At 44.1% G+C, this 22,447-nt stretch overlaps 1 protein-coding gene and 1 long non-coding RNA gene across 2 annotated transcripts in view; one reads left to right on the forward strand and one right to left on the reverse strand.

The window, feature by feature from the left end:
* LOC133640838 (uncharacterized) overlaps nucleotides 1-17,631 on the reverse strand; it is a 43,698-nt gene extending 26,067 nt beyond the window's left edge. The window contains exon 1 of the long non-coding RNA XR_009824218.1: nucleotides 17,236-17,631. This is a non-coding gene — a long non-coding RNA (uncharacterized LOC133640838). The remainder of the gene's footprint in view (nucleotides 1-17,235) is intronic.
* Nucleotides 17,104-22,447, forward strand: part of gareml (GRB2 associated, regulator of MAPK1-like) — a 63,975-nt gene continuing 58,631 nt past the window's right edge. Inside the window, exon 1 of the mRNA XM_062034516.1 lies at nucleotides 17,104-17,422. Coding sequence (XP_061890500.1) covers nucleotides 17,311-17,422 — 112 coding nt within the window. The 5' untranslated portion in view covers nucleotides 17,104-17,310. The remainder of the gene's footprint in view (nucleotides 17,423-22,447) is intronic.

Here is a 22,447-nt window from a genome sequence, read left to right on the forward strand (position 1 = left end):
TGGCCAAGATCTTCAGCTCTCACTGGATCGGTTCGCAGCCAAGTGTGAAGCGACTGGGATGGGAATCAGCACCTCCAAGTCCGAGTCCATGGTTCTCGTCCAGAAAAGGGTGAAGTGCCATCTCCGGGTTGGGGAGGAGATCTTGCCCCAAGTGGAGGAGTTCAAGCACCTCGGAGTCTTGTTCACGAGTGAGGGAAGAGTGGATCGTGAGATTGACAGGCGGATCGGTGCGGCGTCTTCAGTAATGCGGACGCTGAATCGATCCGTTGTAGTGAAGAAGGAGCTGAGCCGGAAGGCAAAGCTCTCAATTTACCGGTCGATCTACGTTCCCATCCTCACCTATGGTCATGAGCTTTGGGTCATGACCGAAAGGACAAGATCGCGGGTACAATCGGCCAAAATGAGTTTCCTCCGCCGGGTGGCGGGGCTCTCCCTTAGAGATAGGGTGAGAAGCTCTGTCATCCGGGAGGAGCTCAAAATAAAGCCACTGCTACTCCACATTGAGAGGAGCCAGATGAGGTGGTTCGGGCATCTGGTCAGGATGCCACCCGAACGCCTCCCTAGGGAGGTGTTTCGGGCACGTCCGACTGGTAGGAGGCCACGAGGAAGACCCAGGACACGTTGGGAAGACTATCTCTCCAGGTAGGCCTGGGAATGTCCCAGGATCCCACGGGAGGAGCTGGACGAAGTGGCTGGGGAGAGGGAAGTCTGGGCTTCCCTGCTTAGGCTGCTGCTCCCGCAACCCGACCTCGGATAAGCGGAAGAAGATGGATGGATGGATGGAACACCCCCCGACTGTGTTCAACTAATTAGCGTTCGACAGTACAGCCCACCCACAAAAAGGTTCCTGGGCACTTGGAAAAGTCCCACCTAGCTAGGAGGAACTCCGAAACGTTCCTGAATAACTAAATCTACCCGGGTAGTTTTCGGTGGAAACACAGGGGGAACTTTAAGTTCCTGCGGTGGAAAAGGGCCTATAGGGTACTAGGTGCCATTTAGCCTTTCTCCAAGAAAAATTACCTATGCTTGCATTGTTTTTGGCTGTTGGAACCGTTCAAATCGCAAAAAGGATAAACTTTTCTTCAAAGTTCCTCGAGAAGTAATCAAGAAGGGCGGAAAAGTGCAAGATTTACGAACGACGGCGGGAAAAGTGGCACGCACTCCAGCTCAAAAGGGAGTAGAGTCGAAGAAAGCACGAGTTTCCAGGTATCACTTTGGTACAAGTTTGTTTGATATATTTTTAATATACTTCACTTGTTTAGTATTTCATTACGAAGTATTATCTTGATATTGTGTGTATTTTATTTATTAACAAACAAAGCAGAAAGTCAGGGTCAATGATACTTTGTCAGGAAAGGTACTTCTATGTTTCCCCTCTTGTTTATTCTGTACACAAATGTGTCAGAGTACTTCTGACAACAGGACAAACTTTAAATATAGTGAAGATTCAGTAATTGTTACTTTTTGTTGAATCGATAAGCAGTCCATGGGTCGATAGTTGTCGTAGCAAAGTGAAATCATGAAATGCAACCTCACACGAGCAAAAACGATGCATATTTATCCGGGAGAGTATTGATACCAATTTGTTTGACCTAGTCACCCACAAAGACGCTGTAGACCTCCATGCTTTTCAAAGTTTTCATCTGTTTTGTCATGTCGAATGAAGTCTGGAGCATCAAAAAGTTTGAGATGACTGGGAACGACACCGACAGATAATCCTCGATATCACTCGACAAATCTTTTTACGATTAAGTACAGAGATCTATTCAATTGCAGAGTTTGATTTTTCGCAGGAAGATCTAGGCCCCTTGTGTACTCAGAGGCCATCTTAGCTTAGTAGGGGCGGCGTGGCGAAGTTGGTAGAGTGGCCGCGCAGCAATCGGAGGGTTGCTGGTTACTGGGGTTCAATCCCCACCTTCTACCATCCTAGTCACATCCGTTGTGTCCTTGGGCAAGACACTTCAACCTTGCTCCTGATGGCTGTTGGTTAACTCCTTGCATGGCAGCTCCCGCCATCAGTGTGTGAATGGGTGAATGTGGAAATACTGTCAAAGCGCTTTGAGTACCTTGAAGGTAGAAAAGCGCTATACAAGTTTAACCCATTTATCATTTATCAGTTGACCACCACTTTTTTTCACTTCCGAGAAGAAGCCACGTGACAGAATAAAAGCAATAATCTGCCAATGTAAACACATTGGCAGATCTTTGCTTTGACATTTTGGGGATCAAAAATTGTGATTTACACAACTGAGACGTTCCTCAAGGCATCCTTTTAGGTCCAATTCTTTCAAAATATGCAAATCACGTTGAACCTAGATGAGGCAATTCCTGAAGCAATTGCGTGTGAATGCTCCAATGCTGAAGTTGAACTGAAATCCTGGAATTTTTTTTAGAATTGTTGAAGTAAAGCACACAATTCCCAAACAGGCTGAATATTTTGAAGTTGGAACAGTTTGAATCAGATGAAAAATGGGTGGGTTGTGGAACTTTGAAGAATGTCCCCTTGATTTCAATGGAAATTTCCCAAAAATTTTAGAATTTCGGGAAAAGCGGGAATTTTTTTGAAAATGGTAAAAAAAACTTGAATGGTCTGCATAAGTGGAAATGGTTGGTGTTGGAATTTTTCAAGTCGAGAAATGTTGAAGCAGTAACAATTTGAATTGAGAAATGGTATTACGGAATTCCTGGAAATTCGGGAAAACCGGGAATTTTTACAGTTAAAAAAACAACTTCGTTTTTTTTGTCCTATTTAAGAGGAGTGTATTGGCCCTAGTGTGTGAATGTGTGTGTGAATGTTGTCTGTCTATCTGTGTTGGCCCTGTGATGAGGTGGCGACTTGACCAGGGTGTACACCGCCTTCCGCCCGAATGCAGCTAAGATAGGCTCCAGCACCCCCCGTGACCTCAAAGGGGACAAGCGGTGGAAAATGGATGGATGGATGGGTTTTGATGGTGGAACGGTTTAAATGCGTTGAAAAATGTGGAAGGAGTAGTCGCCAGAAAAAATGGTGGAAACAGGGCTTTGGAAAACCAGGAATTCTGGAAAATCCTGGAATTTTTTTTAACTTGGAAAAAAGGTAGTTTAAATTTCCAGGATGGTGAATGGTATCGTATGGAAGTTTGAAAAATGGCAAATTCATTTTGAATGGGAAAAATGTCCTGGAAAATCTGGAATTCTGGGAATTTTTTGGAGTTTGTCAAGAGAAAGCCCATGATTCCCGAATAGGCTGAACAGTTTAAAGTTGGAACGGTTTGAATTGGGTGAAAAATGTAGAAGGTATAGCGCGCCAAAATCTGGAGAAGAAAAAGAAGAATAAATAGATGAATTTTAGTGTAGAAAACCATATGTGTAAATGCTTTAGAGCATTCACACAATTAACCATGTGCTTGAGATCCCACACTCTGCCTAATGAGAATTCACTGCTAAAGAGCAGGAAGTTCTTCTTTCTGCCGTTAAAGGCCTACTGAAATGAATTTTTTTTATTTAAACGGGGATAGCAGATCTATTCTATGTGTCATACTTGATCATTTCGCGATATTGCCATATTTTTGCTGAAAGGATTTAGTATAGAACAACGACGATAAAGATTGCAACTTTTGGTATCTGATAAAAAAAAGGCTTGCCCCTACCGGAAGTAGCGTGACGTAGTCAGTTGAACATATACGCAAAGTTCCCTATTGTTTACAATGATGGCCGCATGAAGTGAGAGAGATTCGGACCGAGAAAGCGACAATTTCCCCATTAATTTGAGCGAGGATGAAAGATTTGTGGATGAGTAAAGTGCAAGTGAAGGACTAGTGGGGAGTTGAAGCTATTCAGATAGGGAAGATGCTGTGAGAGCCGGGGGTGACCTGATATTCAGCTGGGAATGACTACAACAGTAAATAAACACAAGACATATATATACTCTATTAGCCACAACACAACCAGGCTTATATTTAACATGCCACAAATTAATCCTGCATAAAAACACCTGCGTGTTTGTTACGCTAGCTCCTAGCTCCTCTGCTAGCTCCTAGCTCCATAGACCACGCCAATACAATTCAAACACCTGATCAACACACACAATCACTCAGCCCAAAAGACCGTTCACCTAACCCAAGGTTCATAAAGCTTATATATTTTTAAAAAGTTACGTACGTGACGCGGACATACGGTCAAGCTATCAAATGTTTAGCAGCCAAGGCTGCATACTCACGGTACCTGATATTCAGCTGGGAATGACTACAACAGTAAATAAACACAAGACATATATATACTCTATTAGCCACAACACAACCAGGCTTATATTTAATATGCCACAAATTAATCCTGCATAAAAACACCTGCGTGTTTGTTACGCTAGCTCCTAGCTCCTCTGCTAGCTCCTAGCTCCATAGAACACGCCAATACAATTCAAACACCTGATCAACACACACAATCACTCAGCCCAAAAGACCGTTCACCTAACCCAAGGTTCATAAAGCTTATATATTTTTAAAAAGTTACGCGCACATACGGTCAAGCTATCAACTGTTTAGCAGCCAAGGCTACATACTCACGGTACCTGATATTCAGCTGGGAATGACTACAACAGTAAATAAACACAAGACATATATATACTCTATTAGCCACAACACAACCAGGCTTATATTTAATATGCCACAAATTAATCCTGCATAAAAACACCTGCGTGTTTGTTATGCTAGCTCCTATGCTAGCTCCTAGCTCCATAGAACACGCCAATACAATTCAAACACCTGATCAACACACACAATCACTCAGCCCAAAAGACCGTTCACCTAACCCAAGGTTCATAAAGCTTATATATTTTAAAAAAGTTACGTACATACGCAAAAAAAAGTTGCGCACATACGGTCAAGCGATAAAATGTTTAGAAGCCAAAGCTGCATACTCACAGTAGCAAGTCTGCGTCTTTGTCATCCAAATCAAAGTAATCCTGGTAAGAGTCTGTGTTGTCCCAGTTCTCTACAGGCGTCTGTGTATCGAAGTCAAAAGTCCTCCTGGTTAGAGTCTCTGTTATCCGAGTTCTTCCATCTTGACTGCATCTTTCGGGAATGTAAACAAAGAAGCGCCGGCTGTGTACTGTTGTTGCTGACTACGTTCGAAAAATACGTCCATTTCGCACCGACAACTTTCTTCTTTGCTTGCTCAGCTTCCTTCTCCATAATGCAATGAACATGATTGCAACAGATTCACGAACACAGATGTCCAGAATACTGTGGAATTATGAAATGAAAACAGAGCTTTTTCGTATTGGCTTCAATGTGGAAGGCATACCCGTGTTCGCCGGGCTACGTCACGCGCATACGTCATCCTCAGAGGCGTTTCGAGCCGGAAGTTTAGCGGCAAATATAAAATGTCACTTTATAAGTTAACCCGGCCGTATTGGCATGTGTTATAATGTTAAGATTTCATCATTGATATATAAACTATCTGACTGCGTGGTCGGTAGTAGTGGGTTTCAGTAGGCCTTTAAATGACACATACCATTTTAGAAGATGTGGGTGACTCTTGATTTCCCCCAATATAAATGTAACTTGTGTGTGTAATTTACTACAAAATGTGCTCATTCTGTAGCTTGCTCACAGCCAGAATAGACTTTCATGTGAAAATGATGTTAAAGTACCACTGATAGTCCCACATACACTAGGTGTGGTGAAATTACTCTCTGTATCCCCTTGTTCCACCCCCTGGGAGGTGAGGGGAGCATTGAGCAGCAGCGGTGGCTGCGCTCTGGAATCATTTTGGTGATTTAACCCCCAATTCCAACCCTTGATGCTGAGTGCCAAGCAGGGAGGTAATGGGTCCCATTTTTATAGTCTTTGGTATGACTCGGCCGGGGTTTGAACTCACGACCTACACTCTAACTCAGACCTGGGCATTCGGCGGCCCGCGGGCCACATCCGGCCCTTTGTGTGTCCCTGTACGGCCCACGTGAGGCCAATCATAAATTACAAAATACATTTTAAAAAGTATCTATGTTCAGTGTGCAATACAACAGTGCTGCTGCTTTTGTTTTGAAAAGCGTTATTTGTATTACTTCCGTGTGGACGTATGCTCATGCGCGATTGTGAGTGACTGTGAACAGCGGCAATCACAAATTACAAAATAAATGTAAAAAAACATCTATGTCGTGCGTGCAATACAACTGTGCTGCTTTTATTTTGAAAAGTGTTATTTATGGGCGTATGTCCGGGTGTAACCTGTGAGTGAAGGTGCACAGCGACAAGTGATGCCCGGTTATCCCCGAGACGCTAAAAAGAGAAAAGTTGAGGACGAATGCCGTGTTTTCAACAAGACATGGACTGCCAAGTATTTCTTTACAGAAATTAAAGGTAAAGCCGTGTGCTTAATTTGTGGTACACCGGTTGCTCTGTTTAAAGAATATAAATTGAATCGCCACTACACGACGAAGCACGAGGAAAAATACCGGAATCTGTCTGATGAAGCGCGTGCAAGGGAGGCTGATGCTTTGATGGTAAAACTGCAAACCCAACAAGGACTTTTTGCCAAATTTCACACCCCCAGAGATGCAGCCATCAGGACAAGTTTTGTCATTTCTCACAAAATCGCCAGAAAAAGTAAGGCGTTTTCTGATGGAGAGTTTATTAAGGAGTGCTTATTGGACTCTGTTGCGCTGATATGCCCGGAGAAGAGGGGCGCATTTGGGAATGTGTCACTCTCCCGACGCACTGTAACGAGGTGGGTTGAGACCATCGCTGGAAACTTTGAGCTTCAGTTGAAGAACAGAACGGCCGACTTTGACTGTTTTTCGCTGGCTTCTGATGAGAGCTGCGATGTACGAAACACCGCCCAGCTGCTCATCTTCTTACGTGGGATAACTGCAGACTTTCAAATCACGGAGGAGCTGGCAGCCATGCAGTCAATTAAAGAGACAACCACAGGTAATGACTTGTTCACATAGGTAAATGCGTGTTTGGACATGTTAGGACTGAAATGGGACAAGCTGGAAGGTGTGACAACAGATGGTTGTCCAAATCTGACGGGGAAAAATGTTGGACTTTTAAAGAGGATGCAGGATAAAGTGACAGAAATTGACTTTTTTGCATTGTATTATACAAACCCCGTTTCCATATGAGTTGGGAAATTGTGTTAGATGTAAATATAAACGGAATACAATGATTTGCAAATCCTTTTCAACCCATATTCAATTGAATGCACTACAAAGACAAGATATTTGATGTTCAAACTCATAAACTTTATTTTTTTTTTGCAAATATTAATTAACTTAGAATTTCATGGCTGCAACACGTGCCAAAGTAGTTGGGAAAGGGCATGTTCACCACTGTGTTACATGGCCTTTCCTTTTAACAACACTCAGTAAACGTTTGGGAACTGAGGAGACCAATTTTTGAAGCTTTTCATTTGGAATTATTTCCCATTCTTGTTTGATGTACAGCTTAAGTTGTTCAACAGTCCGGGGGTCTCCGTTGTGGTATTTTAGGCTTCATGTTGCGCCACACATTTTCAATGGGAGACATGTCTGGACTACAGGCAGGCCAGTCTAGTACCCGCCCTTTTTTACTATGAAGCCCCGCTTTGTGGAATGTGGCTTGGCATTGTCTTGCTGAAAATAAGCAGGGGCGCCTATGATAACATTGCTTGGATGGCAATATAAGTTGCTCCAAGACCTGTATGTACCTTTCAGCATTATTGGTGCCTTCACAGATGTGTAAGCTACCCATGCCTTGGGCACTAATACACCCCCATACCATCACAGATGCTGGCTTTTGAACTTTGCGCCTATAACAGTACGGATGGTTCTTTTCCTCTTTGGTCCGGAGGACACGACGTCCACAGTTTCCAAAAACAATTTGAAATGTGGATTCGTCAGACCACAGAACACTTTTCCACTTTATATCAGTCCATCTTAGATGAGCTCAGGCCCAGCGAAGCCGACAGCGTTTCTGGGTGTTGTTGATAAACGGTTTTCGCCTTGCATAGGAGAGTTTTAACTTACACTTACAGATGTAGCCACCAACTGTAGTTACTGACAGTGGGTTTCTGAAGGGTTCCTGAGCCCATGTGGTGATATCCTTTACACACTGATGTCGCTTATTGATGCAGTACAGCTTGAGGGATCGAAGGTCACAGGCTTAGCTGCTTACGTGCAGTGATTTCTCCAGATTCTCTGAACCCTTTTTTTTTATCATATTACAGATCGTAGATGGTGAAATCCCTAAATTCCTTGCAATAGCTGGTTGAGAAAGGTTTTTCTTAAACTGTTCAACAATTTGCTCACGCATTTGTTGACAAAGTGGTGACCCTCGCCCCATCCTTGTTTGTGAATGACTGAGCATTTCATGGAATCTACTTTTATACCCAATCATGGCACCCACCTGTTCCCAATTTGCCTGTTCACCTGTGGGATGTTCCAAATAAGTGTTTGATGAGCATTCCTCAACTTTATCAGTATTTATTGCCACCTTTCCCAACTTCTTTGTCATGTGTTGCTGGCATCAAATTCTAAGGTTAATGATTATTTGCAAAAAAAAAAAGTTTATCGGTTTGAACATCAAATATGTTGTCTTTGTAACATATTCAAATGAATATGGGTTGAAAATGATTTGCAAATCATTGTATTCCGTTTGTATTTACATCTAACACAATTTCCCAACTCAAATGGAAACGGGGTTTGTACATCAGGAAGTGTTGTGTAAGACAGTGTTAAAAATAAAACCATCAAAAGCAATCTGCTTTTGTATAAAGTTAAGTTAGGTTAAATGAAATTATTATTATTCATCCATCCATCCATTTTCTACCGCTTATTCCCTGCGGGGTTGCGGGGGGTGCTGGAGCCTATCTCAGCTACAATCGGGCTATTATTATTTATCTTACGGTGTATCAAAAATAATTTGATCAAAATTTAATTGAAATATTGTCGGTGTGGCCCTCCAGCAGTGCTCAGATTGCTCATATGGCCCCTGGTAAAAATTAATTGCCCACCCGTGCTTAGACGCATCCTCGCTCATCCATGCGGACTGGACACTGGCCGAGAGTTAGTGGGCGGCCGAGGGTGGAGTCTGCTCTCTTGGTTGCTTTGTTGGGTCTGCTCCTGTCTCTGACCATGCTCCTCCAACCCCAGCAGATGATGGTGTGGAACACCGCAGAGGCCACCACAGTGTATATGTTATTTTTGTTGTTGTTGTTTTTACTTTTGTGGCTGTATGTAGAAATGTCTGGTTGCATCAGCTCTGCTATTTTTAATGTCTTTAATGTCCTTTGTGTTCTTTGATGTTTCCCTCTTACACACATGCTTATGTGTACTATGGCTATGACGTTTTTTTCCTCTTGGCCTCAGTCTGAACCCCCTCTCCAGGGGCCCAGGCTTAGCCCCTTAAACGAATAATTATTTAGCCTAAGCCCTGTTTCAGCCACACCAAACCAGCGTTTAAGGTCCCCCTCCTCGGATAAATTATCACACGGGAAAGTGCGCCGTGTATTTCTTGAATCTCCGGCTCTAAGCTTTGTATGGACTCATTGATCGTTTACAAATTGAGTTCGGAGAGGAAGTGAAGTCAGAAAGACCTCGCCCCACACAGGAAGTGACGCCTGAAAGAACGTGCCACAGCCAGCTTCATAACAACGGAGCTAACCACTGGAAAGATGGAAGCCAGTCATCCAGAAATGCCCGTGTTTCCTCTCCTTCTACATGTACAGACGCTTGTGGAAATCACATATGAATACTTAAGTGAAGGAAACGCGCGATTGCAGCTATTTCGGATACAACACATCTCAGACGGCAAGAGAACTTTCGAATGTCCGGGTCAGCTGTAATTCTACTTACCAAAAAACTTTGTCCCTTCCTACCGTGGATGTGATTTAGGCAGTGTGTGACTACAAATATTGCTTTATGGCCCACATGGTCATCGAGTGTGCGTTTGGACGACTGAAGCCCCGCTTTGGTTCACTGCGCTGCCCCATGGACATTAACAAGACTGACCTACCATTCCTTGTGTATGCTTGTTTTGTACTCCATAACTACTGTGAAGCCATGAATGAGCCACTTAACGAGCAGTCCGTGGTTGCCGCCTTGGAGTACGACCGCCATTTTCAGCCTCCAAGCACAGGCTGGATTGCAAAAATGGAAAATGAAGGTGAAGAGTGAGGAGTGTCCTGACCAGATATTTAGATCCCTAGATTAATTGTTGTATTTGTTGTAAAATGTTAAATGATATCGCATTGTGTACTTTCTCATGTCGATTAAAGATTTGATTCATGTATGATGGCTCAGGTGTGATTCACTACAATAGGGCCCCACAGCACACTGGAATCTAGTTAATTGAAATACCATAACACTGGATTTTTTTTCCTTTTTCCCACGCATGCGTATCAGGTTGCGTTGCGATGGAGGGGGGCGGGGGTCTTAAACGGTGGCATTGTTGTGCTCCTCTCTGAGCTGCCACCTTACCGTGGTAGAGGAGTTTGCGTGTCCCAATGATCCTAGGAGCTATGTTGTCCGGGGGCTTTATGCCCCCTGGTAGGGTCTCCCACGACAAACTGGTCCTAGGTGAGGGATCAGACAAAGAGCAGCTCGAAGACCTCAATGAAAGATAAAAACAAAGGACCCAGATTTCCCTCGCCCGGACGCGGGTCACCGGAGCCCCCCTCTGGAGCCAGGCCCGGAGGTGGGGCACGATGGCGAGCGCCTGGTGGCCGGGCCTGTCCCCATGGGGCCCGGCCGGGCACAGCCCGAAGAGGCAACGTGGGTCCCCCCTCCAATCCATAGTAGGGGTCATAGAGGTCGGGTGCGATGTGAGCTGGGCGGCAGCCGAAGGCAGGGCACTTGGCGGTCCGATCCTCGGCTACAGAAGCTAGCTCTTGGGACGTGGAACGTCACCTCGCTTGGGGGGAAGGAGCCTGAGCTAGTGCGCGAGGTGGAGAAGTTCCGGCTTGACATAGTCGGACTCACTTTGACGCACAGCAAGGGCTCTGGAACCAGTTCTCTCGAGAGGGGCTGGACTCTCTTCCACTCTGGCGTTGCCGGCAGTGAGAGGCGACGGGCTGGGGTGGCAATTCTTGTTGCCCCCCCGGCTCAGAGCCTGCATGTTGGAGTTCAACCCGGTGGACGAGAGGGTAGCTTCCCTCCGCCTTCGGGTGGGGGAACGGGTCCTGACTGTGGTTTGCCCTTATGCGCCAAACCGCAGCTCAGAGTACCCACCCTTTTTGGATTCGCTCGAGGGAGTACTTGAGAGTGCTCCCCCGGGTGATTCCCTCGTTCTACTGGGGGACTTCAACGCTCATGTTGGCAGCGACAGTGAAACCTGGAGAGGCGTGATTGGGAAGAATGGCCGCCCGGATCTGAACCCGAGCGGTGTTTTGTTATTGGACTTTTGTGCCCGTCACAGATTGTCCATAACGAGCACCATGTTCAAACATAAGGGTGTCCATATGTGCACTTGGCACCAGGACACCCAAGGCCGCAGTTCCATGATCGACTTTGTAGTTGTGTCGTCGGATTTGCGGCCTCATGTTTTGGACACTCGGGTGAAGAGAGGGGCGGAGCTTTCTACCGATCACCACCTGGTGGTGAGTTGGCTGCGATGGTGGGGGAGGATACCGGACAGACCTGGCAGGCCCAAACGCATTGTGAGGGTTTGCTAGGAACGTCTGGCAGAGTCTCCTGTCAGAGAGAGTTTCAATTCCCACCTCCGGAAGAACTTTGAACATGTCACGAGGGAGGTACTGGACATTGAGTCCGAATGGACCATGTACCGCGCCTCTATTGTCGAGGCGGCTGATTGAAGCTGTGGCCGCAAGGTAGTTGATGCCTGTCGTGGCGGTAATCCTAGAATCCGTTGGTGGACACCGGCGGTGAGGGATGCTGAAGAAGGAGTCCTATCGGGTTCTTTTGGCTCATAGGACTCCTGAGGCAGCGGAAAGGTACCGACAGGCCAAGCGGTGTGCGGCTTCAGCGGTCGCGGAGGCAAAAACTCGGACATGGGAGGAGTTCGGGGAAGCCATGGAAAACGACTTCCGGACGGCTTCGAAGCGATTCTGGACCACCATCCGCCGCCTCAGGAAGGGGAAGCAGTGCACTATCAACGGTACCTCTGGATTGGCAGACCGGGGTGGTGGTTCCTCTCTTTAAGAAAGGGAACCGGAGGGTGTGTTCTAACTATCGTGGGATCACACTCCTCAGCCTTCCCGGTAAGGTCTATTCAGGTGTGCTGGAGAGGAGGCTACGCCGGATAGTCGAACCTCGGATTTAGGAGGAACAGTGTGGTTTTCGTCCTGGTCGTGGAACAGTGGACCATCTCTATACCCTCAGCAGGGTCCTTGAGGGTGCTTGGGAGTTTGCCCAACCAGTCTACATGTGTTTTGTGGACTTGGAGAAGGCATTCGACCGTGTCCCTTGGGAAGTCCTGTGGGGAGTGCTCAGAGAGTATGGGGTATCGGACCGTCTGATTGTGGCGGTCCGCTCCCTGTATGATCAGTGCCAGAGTTTGGTCCGCATTACCGGCAGTAAGTCGGACACGTTTCCAGTGAGGGTTGGACTCCGCCAAGGCTGCCCTTTGTCACCGATTCTGTTCAAAACTTTTATGGAAAGAATTTCTAGGCGCAGTCAAGGCGTTGAGGGAATCTGGTTTGGTGGCTGCAGGATTAGGTCTCTGCTTTTTGCAGATGATGTGGTCCTGATGGCTTCATCTGGCCAGGATCTTCAGCTCTCACTGGATCGGTTCGCAGCTGAGTGTGAAGCGACTGGGATGAGAATCAGCACCTCCAAGTCCGAGTCCATGGTTCTGGCCCGGAAAAGGGTGGAGTGCCATCTCCGGGTTGTGGAGGAGACCCTGCCCCAAGTGGAGGAGTTCAAGTACCTTGGAGTCTTGTTCACGAGTGAGGGAAGAGTGGATCGTGAGATCGACAGGCGGATCGGTGTGGCGTCTTCAGTAATGCGGACGCTGTATCGATCCGTTGTGGTGAAGAACGAGCTGAGCCGGAAGGCAAAGCTCTCAATTTACTGGTCGATCTACGTTCCCATCCTCACCTATGGTCATGAGCTTGGGGTTATGACCGAAAGAACAAGATCACGGGTACAAGCGGCCGAAATTAGTTTCCTCCGCCGGGTGGCGGGGCTCTCCCTTAAAGATAGGGTAAGAAGTTCTGCCATCCGGGGGGAGCTCCAAGTAAAGCCGCTGCTCCTCCACATCGAGAGGAGCCAGATGAGGTGGTTCGGGCATCTGGTCAGGATGCCACCCGAACGCTTCCCTAGGGAGGTGTTTAGGGCACGTCCGACCGGTAGGAGGCCACGGGGAAGACCCAGGACACGTTGGAAAGACTATTTCTCCCGGCTGGCCTGGGAATACCTCGGGATCCCCCGGGAGGAGCTGGACGAAGTGGCTGGGGAGAGGGAAGTCTGGGTTTTCCTGCTTAGGCTGCTGCCCCCGCGAACCGACCTCGGATAAACGGAAGAAGATGGATGGATGGATGGATTGTTGTGTGTGGACACAGATAAGGTTAGGTGGGATGATGCTCTACATTTCAGGAGTATTTGCTGTTTTTAAAGACCTACTACGAAAATACTCGTCAAAGATCCTCTATACATCAGGACTATTTTGCTGTTTTTAAAAGAACTACTGCAAAAATACTAGTTAAATATGCTCCATATTTCAGGAGTATTTTGCTGTTTTTAAGGACCTACTGCAAAAATACTAGTAAAAGATCCTCTACATATCAGGAATATTCTGCTGTTTTTAAAGACCTACTGTAAAAATACTAGTCAAAGATCCTCCATATTTCAGGAGTATTTTGCAGTTTTTCCTGTTCTCCCTGTAATGTTTGTCTGATCTTGAATGGGATTTTGCTGAAAATCTTAATTTACCCTCGGGGATTAATAAAGTAGCAGCACGGTGGAAGAGAGGTTAGTGCGTCTGCCTCACAATACGAAGGTCCTGGGTTCGATCCTGCGCTCGGGATCTTTCTGTGTGGAGTTTGCATGTTCTCCCCGTGACTGCGTGGGTTCCCTCTGGGTACTCCGGCTTCCCCCCACCTCCAAAGACATGCACCTGGCGATAGGTTGATTGGCAACACTAAATTGGCCCTAGTGTGTGAATGTGAGTGTGAATGTTGTCTGTCTATCTGTGTTGGCCCTGTGATGAGGTGGAGACTTGTCCAGGTTGTACCCCGCCTACCGCCCGATTGTAGCTGATAGGCTCCAGCACCCCCCGCGACCCCGAAGGGAATAAGCGGTAGAAAATGGATGGATGGATGGATGGATAAAGTATTTCTGATTCTGATAAATGAGACCCCTGGTCTTTAATTTCCTAGATATGTGGAAATGGTTGAGGATTATAAATACCTCGGAGTACACATGGACAACAAGCTGAATGGGTCAAAACACGCTGAGGCACTCTACAAGAAGGGACAGAGCCGCCTGTACTTCCTCAGGAGGCTAGGATCCTTCAACGTCTGCACAAAGATGTTGAAGATGTTCTACGAGTCGGTGGTGGCGGGCGCCTTCTTGTACGCCGTGGCCTGCTGGGGCAGCGGGCTGAGAGCGAGGGACGCAAAGAGACTGGACAAGTTGGTAGAGAAGGCCAGTAACGTGATGGGAGTGGAGATAGACTCTCTGGCGGTGGTGTCAGAGAGGAGAAGTCTAGAAAAACTCCTAGCCATTATGGACAACACCTCCCACCCACTACAGTCGGACCTTGCGGGGAGAATGAGCACGTTCAGTGGAAGGCTCAGACTCCCAAAATGCAACACGGAACGACACAGGAGGTCCTTCATACCGACAGCCATCAGACTGTATAATGCATATGTTCCTTCTTGACTGCACTTAAATGTAGGGTATATGTAGTATATGTAGAATATATTTATATTATTTATATATTATGTATATAATATATCATATATAATATATTGTTTATCTGCAGGATTAGGTCTCTGCTTTTTGCAGATGATGTGGTCCTGATGGCTTCATCTGGCCAGGATCTTCAGCTCTCACTGGATCAGTTCGCAGCTGAGTGTGAAGCGACTGTGATGAGAATCAGCACCTCCAAGTCCGAGTCCATGGTTCTCGCCCGGAAAAGGGTGGAGTGCCATCTCCGGGTTGGGGAGGAGATCTTGCCCCAAGTGGAGGAGTTCAAGTACCTCGGAGTCTTGTTCACGAGTGAGGGAAGAGTGGATCGTGAGATCGACAGGCGGATCGGTGCGGCGTCTTCAGTAATGCGGACGCTAGAGATGCGTGGATAGGCAATTATTTAATCCGCAACCGCATCACAAAAGTCGTCATCCACCCGCCATCCACCCGAACTAACATTTTATCAAAACCACAACCGCCCGCCACCCGCCCGTTGTTATATATCTAATATAGACGATGCAAGGCATTAGTGAGGTTAGAAAGCTTTTGCCTGTTAAAGAAAGGAGACTGATCCAATGCAGCAGAGACATTCAATGCGTGCCATGCATTCATATCTCTTGGCCACGCATTAGAGGCCAAGAGATATGAATGTGTGATAATATTATTTATCATTATTATAATATTATTGTCATTTCCATTAAGAAAGTGTTGACTATTATTATTTTTTTCCCCTGGTCTTTAGTATTCCCTTTTTTAGTTTGTCGCGTACCACGTTTGCTGCCGGCGTTGCCATCTTTTTATTTTTTTCTTCTTCCTGTGTTGTGTTGTGGTGTGCTGTGTCACGCCAAATTTCTTCCCCCTACAAATCCCCCCCCCCCATTTACTTCTGTGGTCATGTTTCCTCTTACGTCATTGACAGCGATCGATAGCACTTCGGCTTTGACTGCCCGTCGCTGGAAGGATACTTCGTCTTTGACAGCTGCTGGAATCTGAAGAAATCGATTATTGTTTTTTTTTGTACAGGCGCGAAACAGGACAGTCGCGTGCCGGTTAAGGACCCCCGGCAACTTTGTGACTTTATTGGACGCAGCCCCGGAAGTAAATGGGGGGGGGGGGGGGTTTGTAGGGGGAAGAAATTTGGCGTGACAGCTGCAGCAGTGCTTGATGAATAATTGCCTGTTTCAAAGAGTGCTGCTCGTTTTTCGTATGTGGGTAACAACATTTAACTGTGTATATATATTTCCGAATTGGTTCAACCGCCACCCGCCCGAATCTATTTAAAATCTATTTTTTTCGTCATGCATCCGCCCGACCCGCGGATTATCCGCGGAGTCCGCGGTTGTGTCCGCAAACCGCGCATCTCTAGCGGACGCTGTATCGATCCGTTGTGGTGAAGAAGGAGCTGAGCCGTAAGGCAAAGTTCTCAATTTACCGGTCGATCTACGTTCCCATCCTCACCTATGGTCATGAGCTTTGGGTTATGACAGAACGGACAAGATCACGTGTACAAGCGGCCGAAATGAGTTTCCTCCGCCGGGTGGCGGGGCTCTCCCTTAGAGATAGGGTGAGAAGCTCTGTCATCCGGGGGGAGCTCAAAGTAAAGCCGCTGCTCCTCCACATTGAGAGGAGCCAGATGAGGTGGTTCGGGCATCTGGTCAGGATGCCACCCGAACGCCTCCCTAGGGAGGTGTTTAGGGCACGTCCGACCGGTAGGACGCCACGGGGTGTAGACCCAGGACACGTTGGGAAGACTATGTCTCCCGGCTGGCCTGGGAACGCCTCGGGATCCCCCGGGAAGAGCTGGACGAAGTGGCTGGGGAGAGGGAAGTCTGGGCTTTCCTGCTTAGGCTGCTGCCCCCACGACCCGACCTCGGATAAGCGGAAGAAGATGGATGGATGGATGGATATTATTTATTATTATTCTTGTCTATTGTGAGCGAACTGTGATGCTGAATTTCCCCCAGGGATCAATAAAGTACTTTCTATTCTATTCTATGTGCCACCCTCCCAAAAAAAAAAAATGTTTTTAATATCCCTGCCCTACACTGCTCTGTATTAAATATAAAGAGGACAAACAGTGCTATCTGATGTGAACTTTCATATTTTTAGCTTGTGATGTGAGTTGATGTTATTTTGTTTTGGTTACAATTGAAGTTTTTTTGCTACTTAGCAGCTTTATTCATTCCATTTGATAGATCTATTCAGGGCAGCACACATTAATGAACAATCTGCCGCACGGACTGTGAATGAGTAACTTGCTCATTTGCATGTGTGTAAGGAGGGGAAAAGAGGGGGGCCTTACAAGCCCTCCCTCCGCAGGCTCGCACAGATTATTCTCTCCAACATTTCAAACATGGCGAAAGTCTTAACGCGGACGTCTCCATTGGCACCTCCATCATCATACTCACCGTCACCACGACACCCGCCGCCGCCGTCGTCTTCGCCCCCCGCCTCCTCTCCGGCACAGTGATGACCCCGGCAGGATGGAGAAGTTGTCGGCGAGCCTGTCGGAGATCTCCTGGAGCCCGTTAGCGCTGCCGTTGGACGCGGTGGTCAGCAAGTTCCGTCTGCCGACTCTGGTCCGCCTGGCCCCCGGTAAGACAACCGGAACTGTACACCCCTACTTCCAAACTACAACTTTTATTTTTACCGTCTTTCGGAACAAACTGTTGGCTAGCGAACACTTGCTCCTCTCCTTAAAGTGTGAAAAGCAGCATAATTCGAGTATTGTTATCGTTAAAATATCAATTACGGTACAATTACAACATACGCTTTTGAAGGTTGACTTGGAAAAACTAGCAATATTGCGAGTGTGGCATTAAGGAGTATTTGATTAATTGCACCTGAAATGTTTTCTGTTTCCGATACATACCTTCAAAATAAAATTCTAATTTATAACTCCCAACTTTTTAAAAACCTTTTACAAGATGTATTCAACGTAATTGTTTCAGCCTTCTCTTTGGGAAGTTTAGAATCGAGAAAACTGAAAATGTCAATGCAAGGCTCTGTTTTACTGTTATTCTCGGAATGAACGCCGGAAGCCTTTTAAACTGAAATAACTCGTACCACTTCACACCTTAGGTTCGTGGAACTGAAAAAAGGAAGTCCTTTTACCTGCAATTGAGATAGGCTCCAGCACCCCCGCGACCCCAAAAGGGACAAGCGGCAGAAAATGGATGGATGTAATACAGTAGTTAACCTTGTCTCTAATGTTCTTGTACAGTATTTCATTTTTTTGTATTAGTGTATTTTATTTTTTAGTGTGTAAACTGTAAACTGCTGGGTTTGCCTTTTATACAGTACACTATTGTAAAGGAAATTTATAATGAATTTGATCCTTGGTAAATAAAAAAATAAAAAAATAAATTACTGCAAAACTACAAGTCATAGATCCTCTATTTAACAGGACCACTAATTTTTTTTTAAGAACCTACTATGGTAAGAAGAGGGCTTTGCTTTTTTAAAGACCTACTGCAAAAATACTAGTCAAAGATCCTCTATACATCCGGAATATTCTGCTGTTTTTAAGGACCTACTGCAAAAAAGAGCAGATTCTCTACTGAAATGATTTTCACCAAGTACCACCTCAGAAAACACTTTCCAAGTACCACCATAATGACAGACTTTAAAATACAGTAGCGTAGTAGGCCTGAATATTATTAAAAACAAGGCAGGGGTTTTATTTAATAAGTATATTTAATGTTTTTGACCATTGTAACATTACGCACAGTTTGAACAATAACACTGTGTTTGAATATTTAATTAAGTGATTCGTTGGCATACCATTAGATGGAGCCTGTGTACCACTAGTGGTACATGTACCACAGTTTGAGAATCACTGCTCTACTGTATATATCAGGAGTATTCTGCGGTTTTTAAAGACTTACTGCAAAAATACTAAAATATCCTCTATATTAGTGGTTCTCAAACTGTTTGCACCAACTACCACCTCAGAAAACACTTGATTCTCCAAGTACCACCATAATGACACACATTAAAATACAGTAGCTTAGTAGGCATAAAGTATTTATTAAAAACAAGGAACAGGTTTTATTTAACAAATATGTTTAATATTTTGGCCACTGTAACATTACACACCATTTGAACAGTAAGACTGTGTTTGAATATAGAACAATAAAGCACTATTTAGATAATGAATCAAATCTTTGGCATACCACTAGTTAGAGCCCGTGTACCACTAGTACCACAGTTTGAGAATCACTGCACTGCATATAGCAGGCGTAATCTGCTGTTTTTAAAGACCTACTGCAAAAATACTAGTCAAAGATCCTCTATATATAAGGAATATTCTCATGTTTTTAAAGACAAACTACAAAAATACTAGTTAAAGATCCTCTATATATCAGGAATATTCTGATGTTTTTAAAGACAAACTACAAAAATACTAGTTAAAGATCCTCCATATATCAGGAGTATTCTGCAGTTTTTAAAGATCACTGCAAAAATATTGGCAAATATCCTCTATATATCAGGACTATTTTGCTGTTTTTAAAGACCTAATGCAAAAATACTAGTCACAGATCCTCTATGTATCGGGAGAATTTTGCTGTTTTTAGAGACCTACTGCTAAAATACTAGTCAAAGATCTTCTATATTTCAAGAGTATTTTGCGGTTTTTAAATACTTATTGCAAAAATAGTAGTCAAAGATCCTCTATATTTGAGGAGTATTTTGCTATTTTTAAAGATCTACTGCAAAAATACTAGTCAAAGATCCTCTATACATCAGGAGTATTTTGCTGTATTTAGAGACCTACTGCAAAAAATACTAGTAAAAGATCTTCTATATTGCAAGAGTATTTTGCTGTTTTTAAAGACCTATTGCAAAAATACTAGTCAAAGATCCTCTAGATATCAGGAATATTCAGCTATTTTTAAAGACTTACTGCAAAAATACTAGTCAAAGATCCTCTATATATCAGGAGTATTTTGCTGTTTTTAAGGAACTACTGCAAAAATACTAGTCAAAGATCCTCTATATTTCAGGACTATTTTGCTGTTTTTAAAGACCTACTACAAAAATACTGATCAAAGATCCTCTATACATCAGGACTGTTTTGCTGTTTTTAAAAACCTACTTCAAAAATACTGGTCAAAGATGCTCCATAGTTCAGGAGTATTTTTGCTGTTTTTAAAGACCTACTACAAAAATACTAGTCAAATATCCTCTACATATTCGGAATATTCTGCTGTTTTTAAAGACCTCCTGCAAAAATACTAGTCAAAGATCTTCTATATTTCAGGAGCGTTCTGCTGTTTTTAAGGACGTACCGCAAAAATTCTAGTCAAAGATCCTCTATACATCAGGAGTATTCAGCTGTTTTTAAAGACCTACTGCAAAAACTCTAGTCAAAGATCCTCTATACCAGTAGTCCCCAACCTTTTTGTAGCTGCGGACTGGTCAACGCTTGAAAATGTGTCCTACATGTGTTTTTGTCATAAAGAAATACAATCATGTGTGCTTACGGACTGTATCCCTGCAGACTGTATTGATCTATACTGAAATATAATGTATATTGTGTTTTTTATGTTGATTTAATTTAAAAAAAAAAAATAAAAATAATAATAATACTTTTTTTTAAATTTCTTGTGCGGCCCGGTACCAATCGGTCCACGGACCGGTACCGGGCCGTGGCCCGGTGGTTGGGGACCACTTCTCTATACCACAGGAGAATTATGCTGTTTTAAGGACAGACTGCAAAAATACTAGTCAAAGATCCTCTATTGATTGTTTGATTGATTGAAACTTTTATTAGTAGATTGCACAGTACTGTACATATTCTGTACAATTGACCACTAAATGGTAAAACCCGAATACGTTTTTCAACTTGTTTAAGTCGGGGTCCTCGTAATCAATTCATGGTGTATATTCATGCTAAAACTCTATTCAAAGATCCTCCAAATAACAGGAGTATTGTTGCTGTTTTTAAAGGCCTACTACAAAAATATTAGTCAAAGATCCTCTATATTTCAGGAGTATTTAGCGGTTTTCAAAGAGCTACTGCAAAACCACTCATCAAAGGTACTCTATATAACAAGAGCACTACGTTTTTGGAACCTACCACAAAATTAAAAAAAATAAAAACACGCGTCAAAGATCCTCTATACAACAGGAGTGCTCTGCGAGTTTTAAAACGCTAGTTCAAATTTACTATGTGCCAGAACTGCTGTTCTATTTTAAGAACCTACTGCAAAAAAACATATCAAAGATCTTCTAAATAACAGAACCACTCTGTTTGTTTAAGGACATGCTTCAGTAATGCTGGCCAACAATCTTTCATATGATGAGAAGCTGTTTGAAGCACCGATTGCCAAAATTGTTTATAAAACAATCCTCTCTATAAAAGACAGGAGTGCTCTGCTACAACATACTGCAAAACATCTGTCAAAGATCCTTTATATAACAGGACTAGGCTGTTGTTTTTGAGATCCTATTGCCAAAAATCTTCCATATAGCAGAAATCCTCTGCCACTCAAAGATCCTCTATTCAACAGCGCTCTCATGTTATTAGTATGCAACTTAAAACAGCAATTTTATTTGCAATATTCTCTACAAAAAAGGTTTTTTAACTAGAGCACAGACCTCACTCTCAGCCAGAAATGCAAAATAATGAGGATTATAATGACAAGGAAAGTTAAAAAGATATTTATAATCAGTCATTTAGTTCATGTTGCAAAATGTATTGGATTACTTCTCTCAAACTTTTATTGTGAAAAGTATTATTCTTTGCATTTCAGACTCTAGTTCATCCTAAACATTTAAAGTCGTCATCGTGTTTATTCTTGACTTTTGTTGTTTTTTTTGTTTTTTTTTGGGGTGGGGGGTGGGGGGTTCCATACAAGTGGTTCTGGTCCAGAGCTGCCCGGAAAGCCACAAAGTGTCTGTTGTGCTGCTAAAGTACTGCTCAATTCTTTTCACATGCAAATGATGCGATGTGTCGGTGGATGTGCGGAATACTAAGGAACCAGGAGGGAACGTCTCCAACTTGGCGGCATGGAGAAAATTGCGCGAAATGTGCGGCGCGCCTTGCCCCGGGCTAGCCTACACAAATACCAGTTCATTACTGTACTTACATAGGCAGACCAGGTCACAATTTATTATTATTATTATTTATTTATTTTTTAACTCTTACTATTTTCTAGCTAACTAGTAGTGGCGCTATACTGTATTATTTGACAATCTTAGAACAGTATTAAACACAATTTTATACAGCCGAGGTCTTCTACAGGGTTTTAAATTTGTGGTCAATTAAACTTTTAAAAATATATTTCTTCATATCTACCCCCCACATTTAAATGGCTTTGATTCGACATGACCATTGTACAAACCCCGTTTCCATATGAGTTGGGAGATTGTGTTAGATGTAAATATAAACGGAATACAATGATTTGCAAATCATTTTCAACCCATATTCAGTTGAATATGATACAAAGACAACATATTTGATGTTCAAATTGATAAAAAAAAATTTTTTTGCAAATAATCATTAACTTTAGAATTTGATGCCAGCAACACGTGACAAAGAAGTTGGGGAAGGTGGCAATAAATACTGATAAAGTTGAGGAATGCTCATCAAACACTTATTTGGAACATCCCACA

This window comes from Entelurus aequoreus, linkage group LG23, assembly GCF_033978785.1.
Source record: "Entelurus aequoreus isolate RoL-2023_Sb linkage group LG23, RoL_Eaeq_v1.1, whole genome shotgun sequence".
Lineage (NCBI taxonomy): Eukaryota > Metazoa > Chordata > Actinopteri > Syngnathiformes > Syngnathidae > Entelurus > Entelurus aequoreus.